This window comes from Lytechinus variegatus, chromosome 9 (assembly GCF_018143015.1).
Source record: "Lytechinus variegatus isolate NC3 chromosome 9, Lvar_3.0, whole genome shotgun sequence".
Taxonomy (NCBI): domain Eukaryota; kingdom Metazoa; phylum Echinodermata; class Echinoidea; order Temnopleuroida; family Toxopneustidae; genus Lytechinus; species Lytechinus variegatus.
In genome coordinates, this window is record NC_054748.1 from 9425086 (window position 1) to 9448369 (window position 23284).

General features: G+C 37.0%; 1 protein-coding gene across 1 annotated transcript; it reads left to right on the forward strand.

The window, feature by feature from the left end:
- The first annotated feature begins 1109 nt into the window (after nucleotides 1-1109).
- On the forward strand, nucleotides 1110-23033 carry LOC121421115. Its single transcript, XM_041615750.1, has 6 exons — nucleotides 1110-1245; nucleotides 9818-12006; nucleotides 16617-16670; nucleotides 17712-17759; nucleotides 19621-19673; nucleotides 20648-23033. The coding sequence occupies exons 1-6, from the start codon at nucleotides 1233-1235 to the stop codon at nucleotides 21762-21764; spliced, it is 3474 nt and encodes a 1157-aa protein (XP_041471684.1). The 5' UTR covers nucleotides 1110-1232; the 3' UTR covers nucleotides 21765-23033.
- Nucleotides 23034-23284: the final 251 nt, after the last annotated feature.

Sequence of the window (23284 nt, forward strand, 5' to 3'; positions counted from 1 at the left end):
AATCATATAGAGGAGATCATTACAAATGTTAATACACAAAATGAGAAATATTTTTGAGTGGGTGATTTCAACATCGAACCCTCATTTGGATACTGAACAGGATCATTGTTTGGTGAAGTAAAAAATTATCGTAAAATGTAAAACTTTGTTATTTTAACTTTATAATTTTCATTTCATCTTTCCATTCTAATAAATTAACTTTCAGTTTGGGTGGACTTGGCATTTTAATAACCTGCAAAAGTGGGCCAACATGCATCCTTCTTTAAAAAAAATACTTTTATGATTTAGGGGTAGGCATATTCGGCGCAGGGGGGGGGGCTGTTAATCCCGTAATTCGCTTGACAATTGTTTTTATGGAGATCGAATGCCCTGAATTGCTGTGCCATGATCAAACGCCCTTCATTTCCTTTTGTGGTGACAATTATGGGGGATTTGGATCATTAGCTCCCTTTCCAGAAAAATTCTGGATCATTTCCTCACATTTAGTTATATTATACACCCTATAAGGTGCAGAAATGCACCATGTATTAAGGGTTTGATTTGAATCTTTTTTATGTCAAGTATTCCCTTAAAAGATTGAAAATTGCACATCTTAACATTTCTAGGTGCAGATAATTATTAAAAGAGGTGAATTTTGCACCTTTTTTCCACTTACGGTACAAGATTACATCCGTAAAGATTGGTACAAGTGTTCATTTTATTTCGGGTTCTAAAGATTCTTTATGTGCATGATTTGTCTCTAAAATAAACAAACAAAAAGAAGACACCCCAAATTTGATTAAAGCTTTAGAGAATTATCTCGTCTATAATTTTAATTCATCCTTGGGCGTGTCCTATTTTTTGGTCAATACTAGGTTCAGCTCTTTGGGGCTGTAAAAAAATAGGGGCACACCCCTCCTCCTCTCTGACTTACTACTGCTTCAAACCAAATGAGATCACGATTTGTCTAGTCACAAAACTGACCTGTCAAGGACTTTTGCTTAAACAAGATTAAATGCAATTCTTGAAAAACTGAATAAAACACTGTCCATTCTGACGACGGACAATGACGGTGTCAATCAAAGTTGATTGAGTCAGTAGAAGTGCGCCACCTCCGTTCATTACGATTTTGTTTTTGGTCAACAAAATGGATCGAGTACCCTGCCCATTTTTCGCAACCTGAAATAATCATGCTAATAACAGATCAATTACAACCTTAAAATATAATTCTGTACGACAAATGGGCTAACCAAATGGTGAGGAAAGGTGAGAATAACTCTATTCTATTTTCATTGAGGTTCTTTTGTGTGGATGTTTTTGTTGTATGACCTTCGGAAACTGGTAAAAACGCGCAGCTGATGTGCGATTCATGAACGGACATTCCTTGAATACCACAGTCCCACCCGTAGCCGTGTGTATCATGTGTGAAATTGTGAACGAGACTTTAAAGGGAGTGTTAGATTTTGCAGTACGGTCACGATCTCGTGCCCAAATGGCTCGTAATGTTAATCTACTCAATGAAATGGTATTGTTGCAGTAGTAGTAGATCTAGGTTTATTGGAATTAGTTAATGTGATCCATGTCCCTGGCCCGGTGACTCGGATCCATGGACAAATTTTCATAACGTAAATTTTTGATGGTGGGCCCCAACACTCCTAGTACCAATGAGGTCCAAACATTAACATGTATGGACCTCATAGCCTAGGCGACATTACCTAAAATTATGGGTTAGACAATTCAGTTCTGATTTCAAACCCAAGACTTTGCTAAATGTACGCCTTAATACAAATTGGAGTTATGCGATATGAGTTTATGACTTTCATTTGGTGGGAAGACTTTCAATACTTAAAAAAATGAGTTGAAATTAAAATGAATTAGGGCCTACTATTATGATTAAACTTACATTTCAGGCCCTTTTTGTTGATTTTCGGTGAGCATTCCACACAGCTGCGACGAGTGATCAACTCCGAAGTGATACGCGAACTGGTCAGCTGATCGGTCAGGTGATCGGTAGATTATCTTTTTGTCAGACGTTCATAATTTATGTAAAGCGTATCAATCTTCAGTATCTTGATTTCAAAGTATCAGTATTGCAGATAAATGTCATTATTGATTGGAATCAGTGGCGGATCGGGGGGGGGGGGGGGTGGGGGTGAGCATTTCTGCCCCATCCCCCTATTGAGATTTGTAGTAAATATTTTGGAATTAAATACGTTGTTCATACTAGTTATGCGACCCCTCCCTTATGATGATCACAGCATTATTTGTAATGGGGATATTTCGTTCATATTCTTGTCTCTTCTTTCTCTTTTTAGCCTTTTTTTGCTTGTTAAAACCTTTTTTCCTTTTTTTTTTTGGGGGGGGGCTCGCCAAATTTTACGTGGGTCAAAATTACCTTCATTTTTTTAGTGACAATCTTTTTTTCATTTGTCCAGTTCTACGCGAGACAAAATTACCTTCGATCATTATTATAGTTAAAAACTTTTTTTATTTTTTATTTATTTTATTTATTTTTTTTTGGGGGGGGTTGCCAAATATCACGCGAACGTTTTTCAGCTTTTACTGTTTTATTCGACTTATAATCAAATATTAAATGGGGCTTACCACAGTTTTTTTAAAGTCAATTCATAAAAATATTCCTCCTCGGGATTTGAGCTTTCTTTCATGAAATATCAATCTTTTTCATGATTACCAAAAATACTTAAAAATTTTTATCGGTGTAGGCCTATAAAGCTTTAGCTCATGCGTTGCGCCTGCCATATTTTAATGTTGATCAACTTTATGCTTTTAATGAATTCCTAAAAACACTAAATTCTCAGATCATCAATTTTGTCGCAATCGAATAATTCGATTGCGTCTCTCTATCAGTTTTGAATATTCATAAAAAATATCAGCTCGTGCTTTTTGCTCATAATATTTTGATTAGTAAATTCTTCTCTTATATAATCGAGTCGGATAGATAGATAACTAGAGAGAGAGAGTTGGGGGGGGGGGTCCCTCAGCTACTTGTCCTCGCTTATTCCCAATTTGTTATTATGCTCATGTTGTGAGAGCTTTGTGTTTTCATATTTTTTTCTTTTTCAACCTTTTTATTGTCTCGGAGCTTCCCTCTATTTCTTTACACTATGATGTAGTCCTTTTTACCTCATTGTTTCAATCATTGGCGGCGGAAGCCCCAAATTTTAGGAGGGGACAACCCAAAAAATTTTGACAAGCAAAAAAAAAAAAGGGCTCTCAACCCAAACATTTTAGGGGGGGGGACGTCCCCCCGCTTCCGCTCTTATGGTTTCAATTCTTTTTTTGTTCTCATTTCAATGAAAACATCATTATTAAACTGACGTAGAAGACTTTATTACGAAATTTTGACATTGTTTTGTCTCATTTGTTTGGCTTTCTTTTTTTCTTCTCATCTTCTTTTTCTTACTTTTTCCCTTTCCTTATTTTCTCTTTTATTTCATTTTATGAGGTATCCGCCAATTTATACAACACCAAGCATATAGAGGCGGATAATCAGTGAGGGAACGTGACGGTGTGCCGCTCTAAAAAAAAGAAGGAATATTGGAAGAAAAAAAAAGAAGAAGGGATGGGGAAAAAATAAAGGAAAAAAAAAGAAAGATGATGATGGCAATGATGATGATGAAAATTATCTTGGTGATGATGATGGTTGTGGTGACGGTTGTGGTGATGATGGTGATGCTAATGATAGTGGTGATGATGATGATGACGAGATGTAATTTTGTTATTTTGTCTTTGAAAAAATTAAGTAGTGCAAAGTTGAATTCATTTAAAGTTTATTATGAAAATAGCAGAAAAAAAATAAAAAAATTGGTATGCGTTCGAGGAAAATCCATCCCCCACCAATTTTTTTTAAAAGGTAAGATTTTTTTTTTGTGACGGCGTAGGCCTTTGCAAGCAGCTATTATTATGGTAAAAAAGTAAATGAAATGTCAAGAAATACATGATAATGATTTTTATGGTACATTTAGTATATCAATAGATAACTTCATACTTGTTATCAAAAAGAAAAAAAGTGGGTCGTTACGGACCATTAAAAATGGGAAATTTGGGCATTTTATATTTAGGATAGAGCAACTGCTCGTTATAGACGTCACAATAAATCAAGCATTCTAAATTCTATCAACTCCATTTTTTGTCAAATAACACCTTCATCGATATTTTGAAATGATTTTTCTCATATTTTCATCATCTTTTTATCAGTGTGCACCGACTTGGGAGACCATGCAGACATGGGGGAACTGACCATAAAACAAAAAAAAGATGTCCTACCTGTCTCTACCAAACTCGCAGTCGCAAGACATCATCATGTGTCTCTTTTAAGTCTCCACTTTATTTGGCATCAGAGTCTACTAAACAATCAGAATTGCATCTAGGCCCACTTAGTCCAGGATAGAAGAGGCATAACCTTGTTTTTTATACAATACTTTTTGATGGTTTCTTGTCAATTCGAGGGTGCTGATTACGAATCTGAATGATGCCACTCGTGTAACCTTGAGCATTTTCCGCAAATTTGCAAAATCCAATATGGCCGCCAAAATATGCAAATTACCCCTGAAAATCATAAAATTTTCCGCACATTGGCTGTGAAATGCATGAAATTGTGTGGCAGGAGTAAAATACGATCTTAAACAATAATTCTTAATAAAATATTTATTTTCCTGAAATTCAAAATGGCCGCAATAGGCCATTGTATACACTATCATGTACAATGTTATTTGAATAGGGAGAACTAATTTTCACAAAAATGAGCACTAAACTGCAAATAATCGCGATGCATGAACGAAGTATTATATGCAAATCACCATTACTAACGAGATACATAATTTTTAATGTCATATATGGGAAAATTGGCTGTATTTTGATATCTAAAATAACCGCCACTGGCCCAAACAGTATTGCGTACAATTGCAATGGGAGCCAAAAAATTCTCAAGAGTGATCACTAAAATGCTTATTATGAAGATTAAACAATTGGAATACTGACTATAAACATAGTTATTAATGAAATATATTACCAATATGCTATGTATGTGGTGAATGTTGTATTCTGATATGCAAAATGGCTGCCATGGGAGAAAAGAAATCACAAGATTGAGTGCTAAAAATGCATATATATATATGTGATAAATTAACTGGATATTGTCTAAAAACGTATTTTCTAACGCAATATATCATTCAGGTTTGAAGTTTGTGTTAAATACTGTATTTCGACTTTCAAAATGGCCGCCATCGACATTAACCGTATTATGTAAATGCAAAGTGGGAAACCAATATTGACAGGAGTGAGCACCATAAATGCACGTAATAGTTATATATGAGTAAAATATTGTCTGAAAGCATCATTTCTATTAAGATATATCATTTATTCTGCCAGTTAGGTGATAAATACGGTTATTTTAAAGTCAAAATGGCCGCTACAGTCCCTTACGGTATTATACACAATATGAATAGGAACAAATCATTTGATCAGTCAATTTGCTTGGTCACTAATGGTCACTATTGTCACTAATGGTGATGTATGAGTGGAATATTGTCTGGAAACATGATTTATAACAAAATATATAATTATCTTATGTAATTTAGGTGATAAATACTGTATTTCAACATTCAAAATGGCTGTCATATGCCCTTTTTGTGAATATCATTTGTCTCCACCCAAATTATATATGATAAGTGCTTATGGTGGCCATTTTCAATTTAAAAATGCAGCATTTTATCACCTTAATTACACAACATTATGATATATCTAGTTAGAAACCATGGTTTTAGACAATAATTCACCTTTACATCACAATTGAAAATAACAGTAAACTTTGAAGTCGATTATCTCTGAAATGGGTTTTCAACCGTCATATGTGGATACGACGGTTCGGATGACCGCCGACGAATTATATGCAATATTTAGAGTCAAGAAAAGCCAAATTCTGTCAAAATTATATGTCCCATATTACAATGTACACAATACTTTTAGGACCTATGGCAGCCATTTTGGATTTCAAAGTACAGCATTTATTACCTCCACCATGTCCACGACCCATATGTGATGTTTTCAGTTAGAAATAATGTTTAAAACAATATACTTACTCGTACATCACAGTTATATGCATTTTATGATTCTCACTCTTGTGAATATAGTTTCCCTGTTCGCATGTTACATAATTTATTTAGGGCTTGTAGAGGTTATTTTGAATGTAAAACTACAGTATTTATCACCTACATGGAAGAAGAAATGCGATGATTGAAAAAAAAGTGTTTTCAAATAACGTTTTACTCATACAACATGATTATATGGATGTCATAGTCAAGCAAATCCAAATTCTTACAAAATTATATGTCCCAATTCACATTGTAGATAATACTGTTAGGGCCTATAGGGGCCATTTTGAATTTCATAATACAGTATTTATCTCATGCATGACAAAAGAAATGATATGTCTTGCTATAAAACATGTCAGATAATGTTTTATTCATAGATCATAATTACATGCATTTTATGTTTCTTACTCTTGTGAAAATTATTTTCTCTATTCGCATTGTACAAAATTAATATATGGGTTATGGCGGCCATTTTGAATTTCAAAATACAGCATTTACCACATAAATGGCATATTTACAATTATGTTTTTAGTCAGTATTCCACTCGTTTATCTTAATAATCTGCATTTTAATGCTCAATCATGTCATTTTTTGGCCCCGGCCATTGCCATTGTACATAATACTCTTTGGGCCAAAGCAATGTTCCAATATTTAACATAATAAATAATATATCTCATTAGTAATGATGATTTCAATATATTACTTCGTTCATACATCGCAATTTTTGCAGTTTAGTGCTCATTTTTGTAAAAACTAGTTTTCCCTATTCAAATTGTTCATGATAGTGTATACAATGGCCTATGGTGGCCATTTTGAATATCGGGAAAATAAATATTTTGTCAAAAATTATTTTTTAAGATTGCACTTCACTCCTGCCACACAATTTCATGCATTTCACAGCCAATGTGAGGACAATTTTATGAGTTTCATGGGAAATTTGCATATTTTGGCGGCCATATTGGATTTTGCCAATTTGCGGAAAATGCTCAAGGTTACATGAGTGGCATCGTTCAGATTCGTAATCAGCACCCTCGAATTGACAAGAAACCATCAAAAAATATTGTATATATATAAAAAAACAAGGTTTGGTCAATTTTCTATGGGGCCTATCCTGGACTAACTTCTTTTTCAATCTCTATTGCTTTATTTTGTGAACTAGTAGTATGATGGTGGTCCTCAAGTCTACGCACCTTACGATTGGAGTTAAGATTTAACATGAACTTTTTTTCACAAAATCGTTCTGTAATAATGTTCCCTATATTATCACGAGTAAGGGTACCAAATATCTCATTAAAATTCGAAAAAAATATAGGATATTCTTTAAAAAACCTCGGGCAGTCATTTTCTGATTGAAAAAAAAATGGTACCCCATGTCTGCGCACTCATTCACTTTGCACACGATTTGGGTATTTTAATGAAAAAGGCCGCATTTTGAGGCTGTCACATAAAATGACCAAAATTTATTATTTTTCCATCATTTTGAGACTGATTTTTCAATGAATATCTGTCTATGTGATGCATGTGTAAAGTTTGTGTTCGTTGCGTATCTTCTTTTACTAGAATCGCGCAGATATGCGTGTGCGCAGACTTAGGGGAACTTGCCATATATTCATCTTTTCATGTTTCTCACAATAAGAAAATTTGCTTTATTTCATCTGTTACGTTTTTACTAAATAGATCAAAAGGCCATATCCCTCTTCAACAACAACATATTCCTCTTCAGTCTCCATTGCTTTATTTCGTCCAATCCTAATTTACTACATAAATCAGAATTGCGTCAACTACTTTTTCAGTCTCTATTGCCAATGATTTTAAATTTTTAGTACTTTTATTAGTAAATAAATCGGGATTGTCTCTTTCATGTTTAGTCGACAATTCAAATTTGTTTTATTTTGTCTATTACGTTTTTGTCTCACCTGCGAAGCAAAGTGAGACTATAGGCGCCGCTTTTCCGACGGCGACGGCGACGGCGGCGGCGACGGCGGCGGCGGCGACGGCGGCGGCGGCGGCGGCGGCGGCGTCAACATCAAATCTTAACCTGAGGTTAAGTTTTTGAAATGACGCCATAACTTAGAAAGTATATGGACCTAGTTAATAAAACTTGGCCATAAGGTTAATCAAGTATTACTGAACATCCTATTAGAGTTTCATGTCACATGACCAAGGTCAAAGGTCATTTAGGGTCAATGAACTTAGACCATGTTGGAGGAATCAACATCGAAATCTTAACCTGAGGTTAAGTTTTTGAAATGTCATCATAACTTAGAAAATATATGGACCTAGTTCATGAAACTTGGACATAAGCTTAATCAAGTATCACTAAACATCCTGCATGAGTTTCACGTCACATGACCAAGGTCAAAGGTCATTTAGGGTCAATGAACTTTGGCCGAATTGGGGATATCTGTTGAATTCCCATCATAACTTTGAAAGTTTATGGATCTGATTCATGAAACTTGGACATAATAGTAATCATGCATCACTGAAAATTTTGTGCAAGTTTCAGGTCTCATGATTAAGGTCAAAGGTCATTTAGGGTCAATGAACTTTGGCCGAATCGGGGGTTTCTGTTGAATTACCATCATAACTTTGAAAGTTTATTTGTCTAGTTCATTAAAGTTGGACATTAGAGTAATCAAGTATCACTGAACATCCTGTGCGCGTTTCAGGTCACATGACCAAGGTCAAAGGTCAATGAACTTTGGCCGAATAGGGTGTATCTGTTGAATTACCATCATAACTTTGAAAGTTTATGGATCTGATTCATGAAACTTGTACATAAGAGTAATCAAGTATCACTGAACATCCTGTTCGAGTTTCAGGTCACATGATCAAGGTCAAAGGTCATGTAAGGTCAATGAACTTTGGCCATGTTGGGTTTTTTTGTTGAATAACCATCATATCTCTGTAAGTTTATTGGTCTAGTTCATAAAAAGTGGACATAAGAGTAACCATGTATCACTGAACATCTTGTGCGAGTTAGAGTAGTGTTCAAAGTCAGCACTGCTGCTATATTGAACCGCGTGATGCAGGTGAGACGGCCAGAGGCATTCCACTTGTTACTAATTAAAATTCAAAATTGTATCAGAAAAATCAAAATTTCATCTCCTTCTTTTCAGTCCTTATTGCTTTCTTTCGTCTACTATATTTCTTCTTCTGAAGAAAAACAATCCACCGACTGATGTATTATCAAAAAAAGAAATAAGTGAAAAATGGTAAAAGAAAAAAAGAATCGTGTCTCACCCGTTTGAGTTGTGAGGGATGAGGTTATTTATAAATATGCTGTCATGCACCAAACAGAATCGTAGATCTATAAGAAGGTGTGATGACCCACCCCCCCCACCAAAAAAAAAAACAGGCATATTTCTAAATAGAGCTGCGAGTGAGCAAATCAAGCAAACAAAAATAAATTGACAATAATGAGAAAAGGATCCCTTATCCTATCCTATTTTTTCTTAGTCCTGAAACTTTTGAGGGTCAATGCCCACAAGCCCCCCAATCTTTATGCATGTGGTAGTAAATGGAAATTCAAACAATCTTTTTCCATATACATATATATCTCTGGAGTTGTCTAAAAAATAGTTGCTTATGGAACAAATATTTTTGATAATTCAACTTCAAGTGATTAATGATTCTGAAGCATACATCACCCTTCTTTTTTCTTTGACTCTCACCATCAAGATATTGTTAACTCTATGTATTTTGTTTTCATTTTTATCTTTCAGGGCAGGTACATGCCAGACAGTTTCCGCATTTCATAGGAGTGGGTCATGCTGATGACCAACAGCAGCAGGACCAGGAGCAGGAGCTGCATGTAGAGGGTGGACTCCAGGACAGCATGGAGCACAGGGATGGAGGTCCAAGACAACTCGCTCATGAAACCCAGCCTTACCATGGGGATGAGAACCTCCTTCGCAGGAGCTACGGGGGATTCGGCGTCAACATGCATCCCCAGGGCATTCCGCTGGGGTACAGACCAAGTGAAGAAGTGCCGCAGCGGGAAGACCCTCGCAATGTGATCCACCGGCCGTACGAACAGCGGGAGGTGGTGAATGTCCACCAGCCTGTGGAGCCTATGAGATGGAGTAGGGAAGAGGAGCCAGGGTATGAAGAGAGCAACAAGCAGTTAGCGGTTGCGCAGATGATGGCTGAGATGCACCAGGGGAACATGCTTCAGCAGCGAAGCAGTAACTTGATGATGATGGCCAGTCAAATGGGACAAGGTCGATATCATCCAGATTTTTTGCAGACAGGAGGTAGGATGTTGTTTGGTGCTCCCCCTCCGAGGGTGAGCACTGAGGAGCGTTTCCCTTATCAAACAGAGATGATGAGACAGAACCAGGCTATGATGTTTGGTATGGCTCCACCAGCCCTTGAGAAGGGTAGGTTTGAAGAACTCTTCCAGCAGCAACGCGGTATGATGATGGATATGGCTGCCCGGGGAATAGGAGACTCAAGAATGCAGGAATTCTATCTAGGACGGGGAGGAATGGTTGATCCTAGCCCTCGAGAGACCATTCACTCCAGAAATCATGTTGACTTTGGACATCCTAGGGTAGGAATGATGATGGGCATGAGCCATGATGGGTGGCGAGGCCCAGCAGAGAATGTAGAATCCGGTGAATCTGAGGATATTAGGCATGAGGTACCACTGGATGCCATCGATACGAGTCACCTGAAGGTAGAATCGCACGTGACAGAACCAAGTAGGGAACATTTTATAGATAGGCCAACCTTGCCACACACCGCGGAGCATAGCCCTGACAGTACTCCAAACATGAACTTCATCCAACCTAATCACACGTTTACAAGTGAAGCGATTGTTAACGAGAGAAGCGTTCCAAGAAATCCAGAAACTGTAGGTACAGTGAGTAATAATCTTCCATTACCCAGTGTGGGATCGCTGGGAGTCAGAGACACGGTGGCAGAGATGGTGATGGAAATGGAGAGAAGGGATAGGGAAAAGATGCGAGAGATGAGTGGTTCAGAAGAAAGTAGCAGTTCAGAACAGTCAGATTCTGACTCGGAGGCAGAGGATGCAGACGGAAACAAACAGAAGCACCAAAGTATTCCAACCCAAGTTTCACCTTGTGAAGTGGACGAGACTTCCAAAGTCCTGCATCCTGATCGGAGCGAACTGCACGTCAAGCTCCCTCAGGATTCCTACTCCCAGGATAGTGGGAGTGAGAGTGATGAATCTTCTGTTGCTCATGACCACGAAAAGAACCCATCTTCCGGAAGCTCCCAAGATGAAGCAGAATCCCCTATCCCATCGCCAGCGTACCCTTTGCCAACCCCCATCAGAAGCATGAAAGCAAAGCTGATGGCTGCAGTGCGCCAAGACCTCAAGGAAGAAGCAGTCTCTGTAGATTCCAAAAACCACCAGAATTTGGATGTTTCCTCTGATGAGAAGCATGACAGTGAGGATGAAGCAGAAGAGAGCGCTGATGATGAAGCAAACTGCAAACAGCCTGCACATCATCAACAAAACTTGCCAAGCACCCCTCAGCATGATAGCCTTGACAGTGATGCATCCTCGCATCCAGATAATCACGATATCAAGTCTGTTAGAATGCCGATGTGGCGTTGGATAGGTCCCAAGCAGAGCAAAAGCACCCGTGTTACACGGCAAAGTGCCAAAAAGGGTAACCTGACTATCCGCCTTGTGAAGAGGAAACAACCGCCAAAGAAGCGTGGCAGGAGGAGAAAAGCAGTCGCTGTACCAATCACCAAAGAAAGTTTTCCAACTGCCGTCCCCTGTGCTCATCCCACCTCCAAAAGGAGGGGTAAGGTCTTCCAGAAAGTTGTGATGGAGGACATGGTCGTTATGGATGGACAGATCATGACGGTCAACAAGAGAGGGCGCCCCAGGAAGATCATGACAGAAGGGGAACTTCCTAAAAAGGTTACTAAGGTAGGTTATCAAAATGAAGTGGCATAAAATTGTAAGTGCACATTTACATTAAATTAAAACTTGACACCTGACCTAACTAATCCCCAATAAAAAGGAAAAATATATAATGAACACATACTCATTATATATGGCCTGAAAAAGTATCCCCCCCCCCATCATTTGATTCCTAATTGTTTGATATGTCTTCATTCTTAGATAATCAGGAGGCATTTTTTACTGTGATGTAAATTTTGATTTGCACCAGAGTAAGGCATGTCTGCAATGAATGAATGCAGATATGCTAATGATATCCATAATCCTACATTAGTTATAAGTACATGTATAAAACATACAAGTTTGCAAACCTCTTTTCAATGAAATTAACTTGAGAATTGTTACTTCAAAGAGTTCATTTAAACAATGCTAATGTGAATTATTGAAAAGGTGTTTTGCAGTGGATTTGAATGCAACCCCTTGTAGGATTATGACATCTTTGACATTTGGATTCATTAATTGCAGGCATTTCTTAGTTTCGCGCAAATTAAATGTTACATCACTGCAAAGAATATCTACTGATTATCTAAGCTTGAATGAAGACATACCACATGAATGTGGTATCAAGTTATTTTGGGTCAAAACCATTGTGACTTATGGGACATTTGATACTTTTTTCCACATAACTGAGGTGCATATCTGAAATAGTAGCTGCACAAACATGGATTTACTTTATTTAACTGTAAGAAGAATACTTAAACTTACTTTATACAGAAATGTATGCTTTCAGCTTGGTTGCATAGGGTGCTAGATATTCGGAAATGTCATTGTGACTTATGGGACATCGATGGACCACACCAATTGGGCTCTTTTGTTCAAAGTGCCATATCTATCTCAGTTTTATGACAATGTTTTTAGATTTGGTCTTGGAGATTAACTAGTGATAGGGCTCACTAACAGTACTTGAATTGGACTTGATTCATTTCATTTGTTTCAGTAGTTGTGTGCAATCGTGTGTGACTTATGGGACAAGTGAATGTGACTGATGGGACCCTATCTCATTTCATGGAATTTACATTTCCTCTCGATGACTTTTTAAGTCAAACTTAATTTCAGCATGAATAAATATTCCCTAATAAGATGACACCTTTAATAATTCATGCCATTGTGTCAGAAATAAATTCAACAAAGGGCAGAAACATCTTTTCATGCACTTCATTTATATAAAGGGAACATTAACAAAAAAAAGCTTCCTTGTCATCAAGTTTTAAGAACTGTAATCAAATAAGTACAAAATAATCAATAAACAATTACAATCATAAATATTTAGCAAACAGATGAAAAATGAACAAGTAGAAAGAATGTACACACTTTCAATTGTGACTGATGGGACATAATGATAGGACATATTTGTTACAGATGGGACAAATAAATGTTGCTTTTCTCTATCTGTCTCATACAGTATGGTAAGAAAATGACCTTTACAGTGTATTACATGTAAGAAATTAAGACATTAATGCTGCCATGAAGTATATCAATATTCTTGTTAATATACTCTCTTTTGTGTCAAATGCTCATATTTTTCATTAGCTGTTGATGTTTATAATAAAACAGATGGATATCAGTGCACAGGCAAATTTTTGACAAAAAATATTAAAATTTTGGCATAAATTCTTTTAAAAAATTCATTAATTGGACTGTCTAGAAAACGGTTGCAATCGCTTTCTACTATCTAAACTGCATGTACATGTATACTTGTATAGTAAAAAGTGTATTCATTTACATGGAAGATTTACCATTGTCTGTGCAAAAAATATGAAAATAATTGATTTTCATGAAAAATCCAAGATGGCCGCCAAAAATTGCCAATTTGGAACCCCATGGGACACGATTTGACAAAGGGAACATCAAGATTCATTAACTATACACTTCAGGCAATACAAAAAATGTTGGATGTTAAAAATATACCATGGGGATGCACCCTATCACAACTTCTTTTTTTGCCAGCTGCTTGGGTTGATATGTCATCTCTTTCATAGAAATTCTGAATGCCTGTAAGGACATCATCATTTATAGAGTACCAAAGTGATGTTAGTTGTCATGGTGTAATGGCAGCCTGGTTCTAAACAAAATAACCTGGGGCCATTTCATAAAGCTGTTGTAAGTTAGGAGCAACTTTTCAGAATGACTAGTGATCCTTTCTTATATGCTAAAACATTGCCAATTTATGATGACATTTACCACAAGGATCATCGGTCGTTCTTAAAGTCGCTCTTAAGTTACGAAAAGCTTTATGAACCAGTGCCCTTTTACGACTATCAGAATGATGGTAACAACCAGGGACAACACACATCACCATTTTTGCAAATACAAATGTGTAAGACGATCATGCAGCTGCGACTAAGTTTAGAACCGGCGATTCGATGTTCATGACATTGTGACACCACCCTTTGGTCCTCTTTAAATGCGCATGTTCCTTTCTATTGGCAGGCGGCAGGAATGATTCTGAGAAAACTTGATTGCAAGCTTCTGAACAATTTTTTGGCATTTACAGGGGCTTTAATAGCTCTGCTCATAGTAGCCTTAAATGCATCTGAGGACTGGTGCTCTTATTTTGACAGGATCCAGAGGGTCGCTCAACTACAAAATTTGTGACTGATGGGACATTGACATAGGTTTTAATAGTTTCCATGGAACTACATGTATATACCAAGTTCACATCATATGTAAAACAGTGGATGCATACTCCAAGGGGACAAGAAAACCATGAGAATGATCTGGACCTAAAAAATGAATAAAAGCTAGGGTGAAACAAACCCAATTTACCTGCACTCAGATTTGCATTTTAGCGATCATATTCAGTTTTCTCCTTCTTTCTGGACTGGGCACACAATGCAAACTTTTTTGTTGTTGTTCAATGCACTGCCTACAGTATGATATTCAGACTGTTTTTTTCTGACAGCATACTGTTCTCCAGCTTTTAAGCATTCTTGTCTCTCTCTTTGCTGTCATGGACAGCTTTAAGGTGGCATGGTTTACGAACTGTATATGTGACTTATGGGACATGTGACTTATGGGACTGAAATGTATGTCCCCCCAGTATAGCTATTTCAAGTCCAATACAGATGCAGCTTGATTTGTTGAAGCAAGCATGTACTATGGTAGATAAAAAAGTCCAATACTTGTCTCCAGGAGTCTATGGCAGCATATGAGGGAAACTTAATGCTCAAAACTGTGACTTATGGGACATCAAACATACACACCTTGAAATGTATTTTGTGCCTCACAGTTTAACTGCAGCGTGTAAAACAATACAGCTAATGCTAAATTATTGTTTGGAGGTCACATGGACAGTGGAATTTTTCATCAGCAGCCTTTGCTTGCCAGGAGCCAGGGATGGGTGAAAGTTGTACATTTTCTATGAAATCTTAGTACCACAATGCAACAGAGTGTACATTGTGTATTTTATGAATGAATGAGGGTATAGTAAATATAAGTGTGTTTTTGTAAACCTTAAACTGTATACTTATAAACAGTATAAACAAAATTGCTCAGAAAAGAAATTTTTGAAAATGGAAAAATGCAACATTTGGCTGGAATTGACCTTTGGAGAAAAAACCCTTTGGGCCATTCATAATAATTATGTGTTCATGATATATTTCTTCCTTAATTGAGGTGTTATTTTTTTACTACTTTTTTTACTCGTGCGTTATAATGTAAAGTCTTTCTCTATTTAGATTGTAGGTTATTTATTGATTATGCGGGGGGGGGGGGGGGGGGTGCCATGGTCTAGTGGTTAAGACTCTTGTCTTTCAATCCGAAGGACGTGGCTTCGATTCCAAGCCATGGCGTATTTTCCTTTAGCAAGAATTTTACCTACATTGTGCTGCACTCAATCCAGGTGAGGTAAATGGATACCGGCAGAGAGTAATTCCTCAAAAAGCTGTGTGCACCAGAATCGGTAGACTAGCTTAGCCGGGGTAATATAGGAGTGCCTTGAGCACCTAGCAAGGTGGATACATGCACAATACAAATTCTGTTTTATTATTCATTATTTAATTCTGTGTTATCCAAACCAATTTAACACTATATGTCATTTGATGTTAATCTGATTACAAATACACTTTTTACATCCCATGCACATGATCTGCCCAATGTGATGCTGCTGTATATATTGCACATACCTAAAATTGAAGTGCGACTATAATACCGCTTTCATATTGTGTTTTTTCCCTGGTGAACTTAGCTGGCAAAGTTCACCAGGGAAAAGTGTCCGGTATGAAAGATACTCAGGAGAACTTTCCCTGTGAAATGGCCAGTATGAAAGCTCACTGGAGAACTTCTCTCTTTAATAACATCATAGGTCAAATTTTTTTCTCATCTAAATCCCCTGAACCGAAATAGCTTAATACCCTCGAACATAGAAATTATTTTTAAATGACAGGTTGAAAGGGGTATACATAAAGTCACACTTAAAAATCTAATAAACACACCCCAGATCATGCCTAACATGTACTTCCTAATTGAGTTTCTCCTAAGTCAAACTGATTTCTTTTGTCCCAACAGATTTGACTTAGACATGGTAACCTGTATTTTCTGCTTTAATAAAAAATATACATATTTATTTATTTTTTCAGCCGAGAGGGAGACAGAAGAGAGTGAAATCAGAAGACAATGGTCCACCAAAGAAGGTATGCTTACTCCTAGAAAGACTGGCCAAATAAATCGCCAGTGAACATTTAATCGTGAATATGCTGCACTTGACCTAGGTGAAGTAAATGGGTACCCGGTAGTATTTTTACCTTGAATGTTTTAACGCCTATATGGCAGCTCAGCTACAGCCCGGGTAATTATATGATACCAATTATCAACTGCAGTAGAGTAGCTGCACTATATAAATGGACCATATTATTATTGTACAATGCCTACTTAGCTTGTTGTACGCTAACAAATGGTAGGCTGAATGTCACACATTCGTACCGTTGCACGCAAGCAAGAAGTACCATCCAAAATGTACCGTTGCACGGCTTTAGGAGGTGACGTCACCATACGATTTAATTCATTGTGCTCAGTAAAATGTGCAATACGCGTATAAACTTGCTGGATAAATGCTTAATGCTGCCCAAGGTCATGTGCGCTTGTGGGATTTTACTTTTTGCTTTAAATTTTTTGCCCACTTTTCATAGATTACTGCAGGGAAAAACTTTTTCTTCATATTTTCGCTAAATTCCGAGGCGCTGTACAACACAAATAGCGAATATTCTTATTCGTGCAATGGGGCGAGATTTTGCATTTGGTGAAAGAAAGAGATGCTCCATTCAACGAGGCGTTAAATAGAGCATCTTTCTTTCACCTCATGCGAAATCTCGCACCATCGCACTCATGCCTATTTGCTATTTGTGATTGTATATTATTATCATTATATCATTTACCACAAGAATGGGTCACCAGCCGTTCTTAAAGTCACTCTTGAATTACGAACAGCTTTATGAAACACCCATCTTGGTTGAGTCAGCACTATGTGTGTAAACCTTGCTAAAGTTACTGTATGTTAGCAAATCATGGTTTTTCAGCTGTTGGTAATAAAAAAAAATCCATTGTTGTGCAGACCTACTCAAGTTATCTGTCACAATAGGCTTCCATAGTTAGACCATAAATTTTGATGAACCACGAGTAATAATCCCTGTGAGGTAACCGTTTCATATTTTTTTTCATTCATTTTTTCTGCGCAGAGAGGAAGACCAAGGAAAGAGCCTTCAGAAAAAGAACCAGTTAAAAAGGTATGTTATTACTTTGTTACTTACAGGTACTCCACCCCTCCCTTGCAAAAGTACGATCAAAAATCAAAATCATATCTATTAAAAATTTGTATTCTCTACATTTATATTGGGGAGAAATAATGATAAGATGATGATGTTGATTTATATCTGTATATGGGTGAAAATGAATAAATGTTTTCAAAGTATTTGAAAAGAAAATAATTTATAAAACATTTTTACATTGTGTTCCATCTAGGTTTTGTATGGATAATGTAACTAATAATGAAAATATTTATCAACACTTTTATATTCCAAAATTAAAGACATACATACATGTAGGCTAGCATTACAAAGGGCTTATTCAAAAATTAAAATCCGGAACTTTGTAGGCATTGTATTTAATATTGTTCATGTGGATTTAAAGAAAAACACTTTAGAAAGAACAATCATTCTACAGACTGTTTTCAAGATATGTTTGACTGAGTATTATCATCATTTGATTTTTATCTCCTACAGAGAGTAATTGTAACACATTGTAGTATATAAATAACATTCTTAGGAATGTGACAATGAATTTATTTTTCACTCCTTTAAAGCACTAGATTATAATTTTTAGGTGCAATTTTTCAGGGCTTAAGTTATCCTTTAGTCAAATTTATCCAATCCAATTCACTTATATCATAAATCCTTCCAATCCGCTTTCTTGTATATCTTAAGCAAATTTTGAAACTTCTGCAATTACTTCAAATATTCTGTTAATTCATATTAACCCCCAAAGTATTAATGATTATATATTTTTCCATGCTTTGTGTATTTGTATAATTCTATTTTGATACTGTTATGTTTTATATTGTTTTTTTATGTGAAAGTTCTTTGCAATTCAACTATTGCTGCGAACAGTCTCGAAATAAAATACCATTATTATTATATCATACACTCGCTCCCCAGCTGTTTTATACTAAAATATCTCAACCCAGTGCTGCACCAAGTATATGCAACCTTAAATACCGGTACAGGGAATATTTTCCTGTTATTTGAATTGCAATTTTGCATTGTATTTTTGATAACAGATAAAGAAAATTATTACCTATAGGCATTTTAGGAGATAAATAAAAGGTTTTTCTTCCCTTTCAATCCGAGATCAACGAGGGGAACATTTGCCATGTTGCCCTCCCCGGGCTTTGCCCATAGAAATCCTGTACGAAACAGCGGGCAGTATTGGCTATATTTCTGCTAGTGCCCTTGCGCAGTAGGAGCCGATTTCGATCGCCAGTTTTATTATTTCAGAAATCTTAAAGGAGCCAGTTTATGAACAAACGCATTGTAGAAAATGGGTAATGTGGCAAGTGCATACACAAACCTAACCCATGCGCAAGGTTTCTATGCGTTGAGTGTATGTGCACGTTATGCATTATGCATGATGCGTGACTGCAAGGTAACAGTTACGTCATGATTTCTTTAAGGTTACTACTTCGCTAAGGTCGTGAATAACCTGAAATCAGAATTAATGAAAAGCAAACAGACATTTAAATTGTTCCAATGAGTAGATTGAATTACACATTGTACAGCCTTAGGTAATAATGATACTGACTGGCTCTTTTTTCGGGAAACATCAAATATGTCGCTCTTAAAAGAATAATATTGCCCTTGTCTAAAGACTCGGGCCAATATAATTCTTTTAGCGGGCGACATATTTGATGTTCCCCTCAAGGCCAGTCAATATTATATAATTGTTTTGTTTACATAGCATTTTTTCATTTCTCTTCTTGCATATTACAGTACATGTCTTTGTTACAGGTAATTCCTCACTGATTAAAAGTAATATTAAATATGTGAGAAGTTAAAGCTATTCCCTGAAATAATTGTCTTTTTGTTTTGATAGGTTAAGAGGGTTAGAAGCAAGTCTACGTTACCCAGGAATGTTAAACTCATCAGGCAAGTATTTTGTATACCTCGCAAAAGATCCAATTTAAGATGAAAATCATTGTACTGCAATTTTCAATATCAGAATTCTGACTGACTTTTCCTTGAATTTATGTGATTTTGCAGTTCGTCTATAGCAAATCTATGAAAGAATTAATCATCTATTTGGAGATTGTGTTTTGAAACCTTGTATCTTGTCATTTTGTGATTTTACACGAAAATTCATTTTGATCAGAAACCCGATCAAATTAAAAATGTTCTTTTACAACGATGGGACTCTCTATTAATTCAGGATATGTTTGTCTGTAGCTATCAGCTATCCAATCAATGAATTTGTAAGATGCTTCCTCAAGGGACATTAAGAGAATAAAATTATTACAAACAGGGTACTGATACCTGCAAAATAAAATTTCAAATTTTCACAAAAAAACAAAGAATGACTGCAAAAATACTGAATGGATTCTACACACTGGTACATGTAAGTTTGGAATATTTGATGATACTTGGGTATAATTCACATTATTGTCAAAGCTTTAGACAGGCATTAAGGTCCGGCCACCGCACACCTTACGATTGGTCTGAGACCAGATTTTGGAATAAAACCTAGTAGAATTTGATGCTAATATTGAGACATACAATATCTTGCTGTGACAAATTCCTACGTTAAAATCTGTGACTATGCTACCTTAAATATTAGAAGGAAAGTGAATTTGATATTAGTCGTAATGACGTCTTGGCAATTGTATGATTGGCTCCGATTTGAAACTAATTTGGCCTTTACTTCAAAGTAAAAGCTTGCAGTCATCAAAAACTATTATATTGATCTTCTTTTATTTGAATACTTAGCAAATTAGCAAAATGCAATTTGTTTCAAAATCAGATCATGGACCAGTGGTGTTCGGTGGCCTTAAGTACTCACTGTAACCGCATTTTGTACCAAATTTATATTTTCAAGAGCTGTTTTCATGTCTCTTGTGTCAATATAGCATTCCTGCCCCTGAGAACATCACAAGCGAGAAGGATTCTGAGGAGAAGAAATCAAGCAACGTTGGGCATGGAGGAAAAGACTTTGGATGCCCATTCTGTGGCAAGGAGTTCAAGTGTGGCTTCCGGCTTAACAAGCACATGCAGACGCACATCCCCAAGGAAGTCTTGGAGCAAAACGACCAAGGAACCATCCAGATGCAGCTGGCTCTGTCGCCAGATCGGGAAAAGCGGATGGTGCGCTTCGACCAATGTCAATTCTGCAAGCAGCTTTTCATGGACCTGAAAGCTCACATCCGTAGAGTTCATTCCGAAGCCGAGGAGCACCTTTGCAGCATATGTGGACACGTGCTCCGCAACAAAGAGAGTCTGGTAGCGCATGAGAAACGTCACAAGGTCGTCGCTGCGGGGAAGAAGGAGTTCGTCTGCAAAGATTGTGGAGCCGACTTTTTTTTCCAGACGGGACTGAATCAACACTCAAAGCGCCATCTCTCAGAGAGGGCGTGTGTCTGCGAGGTTTGTGGGAAGGCGTTCAAGACCACCAAGGATCTTGAGAAGCATAAACTGGTCCACACGAAGCCGCACTCCTGCCCGGTGTGCAAGCGTCGGTTTGGGCAGAAGTCCAACATGAAAGCTCACATGAGACAGCATTCCGGCGACAAGCCGTTCCGATGTGACCTTTGTAGCGCGTCCTTCACCCACAATGTCAGTCTCAAGACTCACAAGAAGAACACTCATGGCATTGATTGGTGGAAGGAGAACGGCAAGAAGGAGGAGCCGGACGAGAAGATGGAGAAAATGGCCATCATGAACGCATGCCTGGACTATTTTGGCAATACTGGTGGTGGGAACGGCCCAAAGTGGGAACCACCTGCCCCTCCGCCTAATCCCAACCCCAATCCCACTCCTAACCCTATTAATCCCCTCCACCCTATTAATCCCATCAATCCGTTGAACACCATCAATCATTTCACCCCTATTAACCACAGCCAGGTGAGTGAGGGTAACAATGACCACGCCCCCATGCACCTGCCGCACTTTACCCCTCTCAACTCTTTGAGTGCGATGCACCCCGACACCAGGCCACACCCTATGGAAGACATCAAACCCATTGTCTAAAACACACTGTATGATTCAAAGTATGGTGTTAGTGTTGGTGTTGACATTGGTGTTGAGAGCATAACTCTTGCTGAACCTACATGTACCATTACCCAATTCGAATCATTTGAGACCACATTAATCTGATCAACTTCAAAACTTGTAAAGCTTGGTAAGTCTCATTCAGATATGACGTGACTAAGCCCAAGTACATTTGTTGAAGTTTTCAGTCATGATGTGCCGAGCCAGCTCGCATCTAGTGCATTGTATGGTACATGTACAGTTGATGTCAAAATCAAGTAGTTCCATACTTTAAATAAGAGGGCATGAGGACACTATTAAAGCTATGGGGTTTTTTTAAATCCGTAGGGTCATTTCTCATAATTAACTCCATGTTAAACCCTAGACTCGGCACAAATTTTGATTCAAACTTGCATAGAATGCCAGCTTTCCATTATGTCCATCTATATTCATAAGAACATGATATACCAAATAATGCATTCATATTTATTGTATTCTCACATTTTATTCTTCTCGTTTCATAATCACTCTGTCAGTCCTTAAGTCTTTATATCCTGTTTAGTCCCTACAAACTTTGGATATCATAAGAAATTATAGTTTGAACAATTATTGACCATATGATTGAAATAATTAACTTTTGATGAATGAGGTGCATATGACACTCCATAAAAGTATGATCATCTTAAGCCTGGGATCAACTAAGCCACTACAACAAGAATTCCATACAGAGATTATAGATGTGCTCTGCATTAGTTGAGAGCGATGTGGGTGCTTAATGTGAACTTGTTCTGCTGGAACGCCTTTCTATCTGGCATTCAATGAACACCTTTTCATAGTGAAAATATGGAGATTAAGATTTTTGGGGGTTTATTTTTTGCTGCCCACTTAACTTGCCATTTATTTTCTTATTGAGTAAGTACAGTGGCCGTGTTCAGCATATCTTTGTAAGCAAAATGGTTGGATTTTTTTTGGGGGGGGATTGTACTTTGTTGCTGGACAAAAAGTGTAAAGCCGGCACGCATGAAACGATCCGACTGCAATAAGATTTTTGCAAACAAATCACATTTTGCAATTTTGCATTAAATGTGAAAATTCCACAAAGTGAAATGTTTTATTTAAAGTTTGGTTTAATACTAGAAATAGTAAAATCAGAATCTGCTTCAAGCCTTGTAATTGCAGCATTGATGAAGTCACTAAGATTTGGAATCATTTAAAGTAAAAAAAAAAAAATACTTCCAGATGCAATAGTAGTAGTAGAAGTAGAAGTAGTAGTAGTAGTAGTGTTAGTAGTAGTGTTAGTAAGAGTAGTTGTAGTAAGAGTAGTAGTAGTAACAGCAGAAATAGTATTAAAGAGCTATAGATGTAGTAGTATAAACTAAAGCAGTAGAAAAGCAGTTTTTAGTATGAAGAAAGCATTGGGCAGCATTATAAAAACATTTCTGGTTTTTAGATATATATAGAAAGTACCAGAAAGTCAGATTTTATGAAATGTTTTTGTTTTTTTACCTTTGGGCCATTTA

Excerpts from the sequence above, each read along its gene's own strand:
- LOC121421115 (XM_041615750.1), top strand. Across the intron at positions 12,007-16,616 it reads TTCCTAAAAAGGTTACTAAG|CCGAGAGGGAGACAGAAGAG; the intron begins GTAGGTTATCAA and ends TTATTTTTTCAG. Across the intron at positions 19,674-20,647 it reads AGGAATGTTAAACTCATCAG|CATTCCTGCCCCTGAGAACA; the intron begins GCAAGTATTTTG and ends GTGTCAATATAG.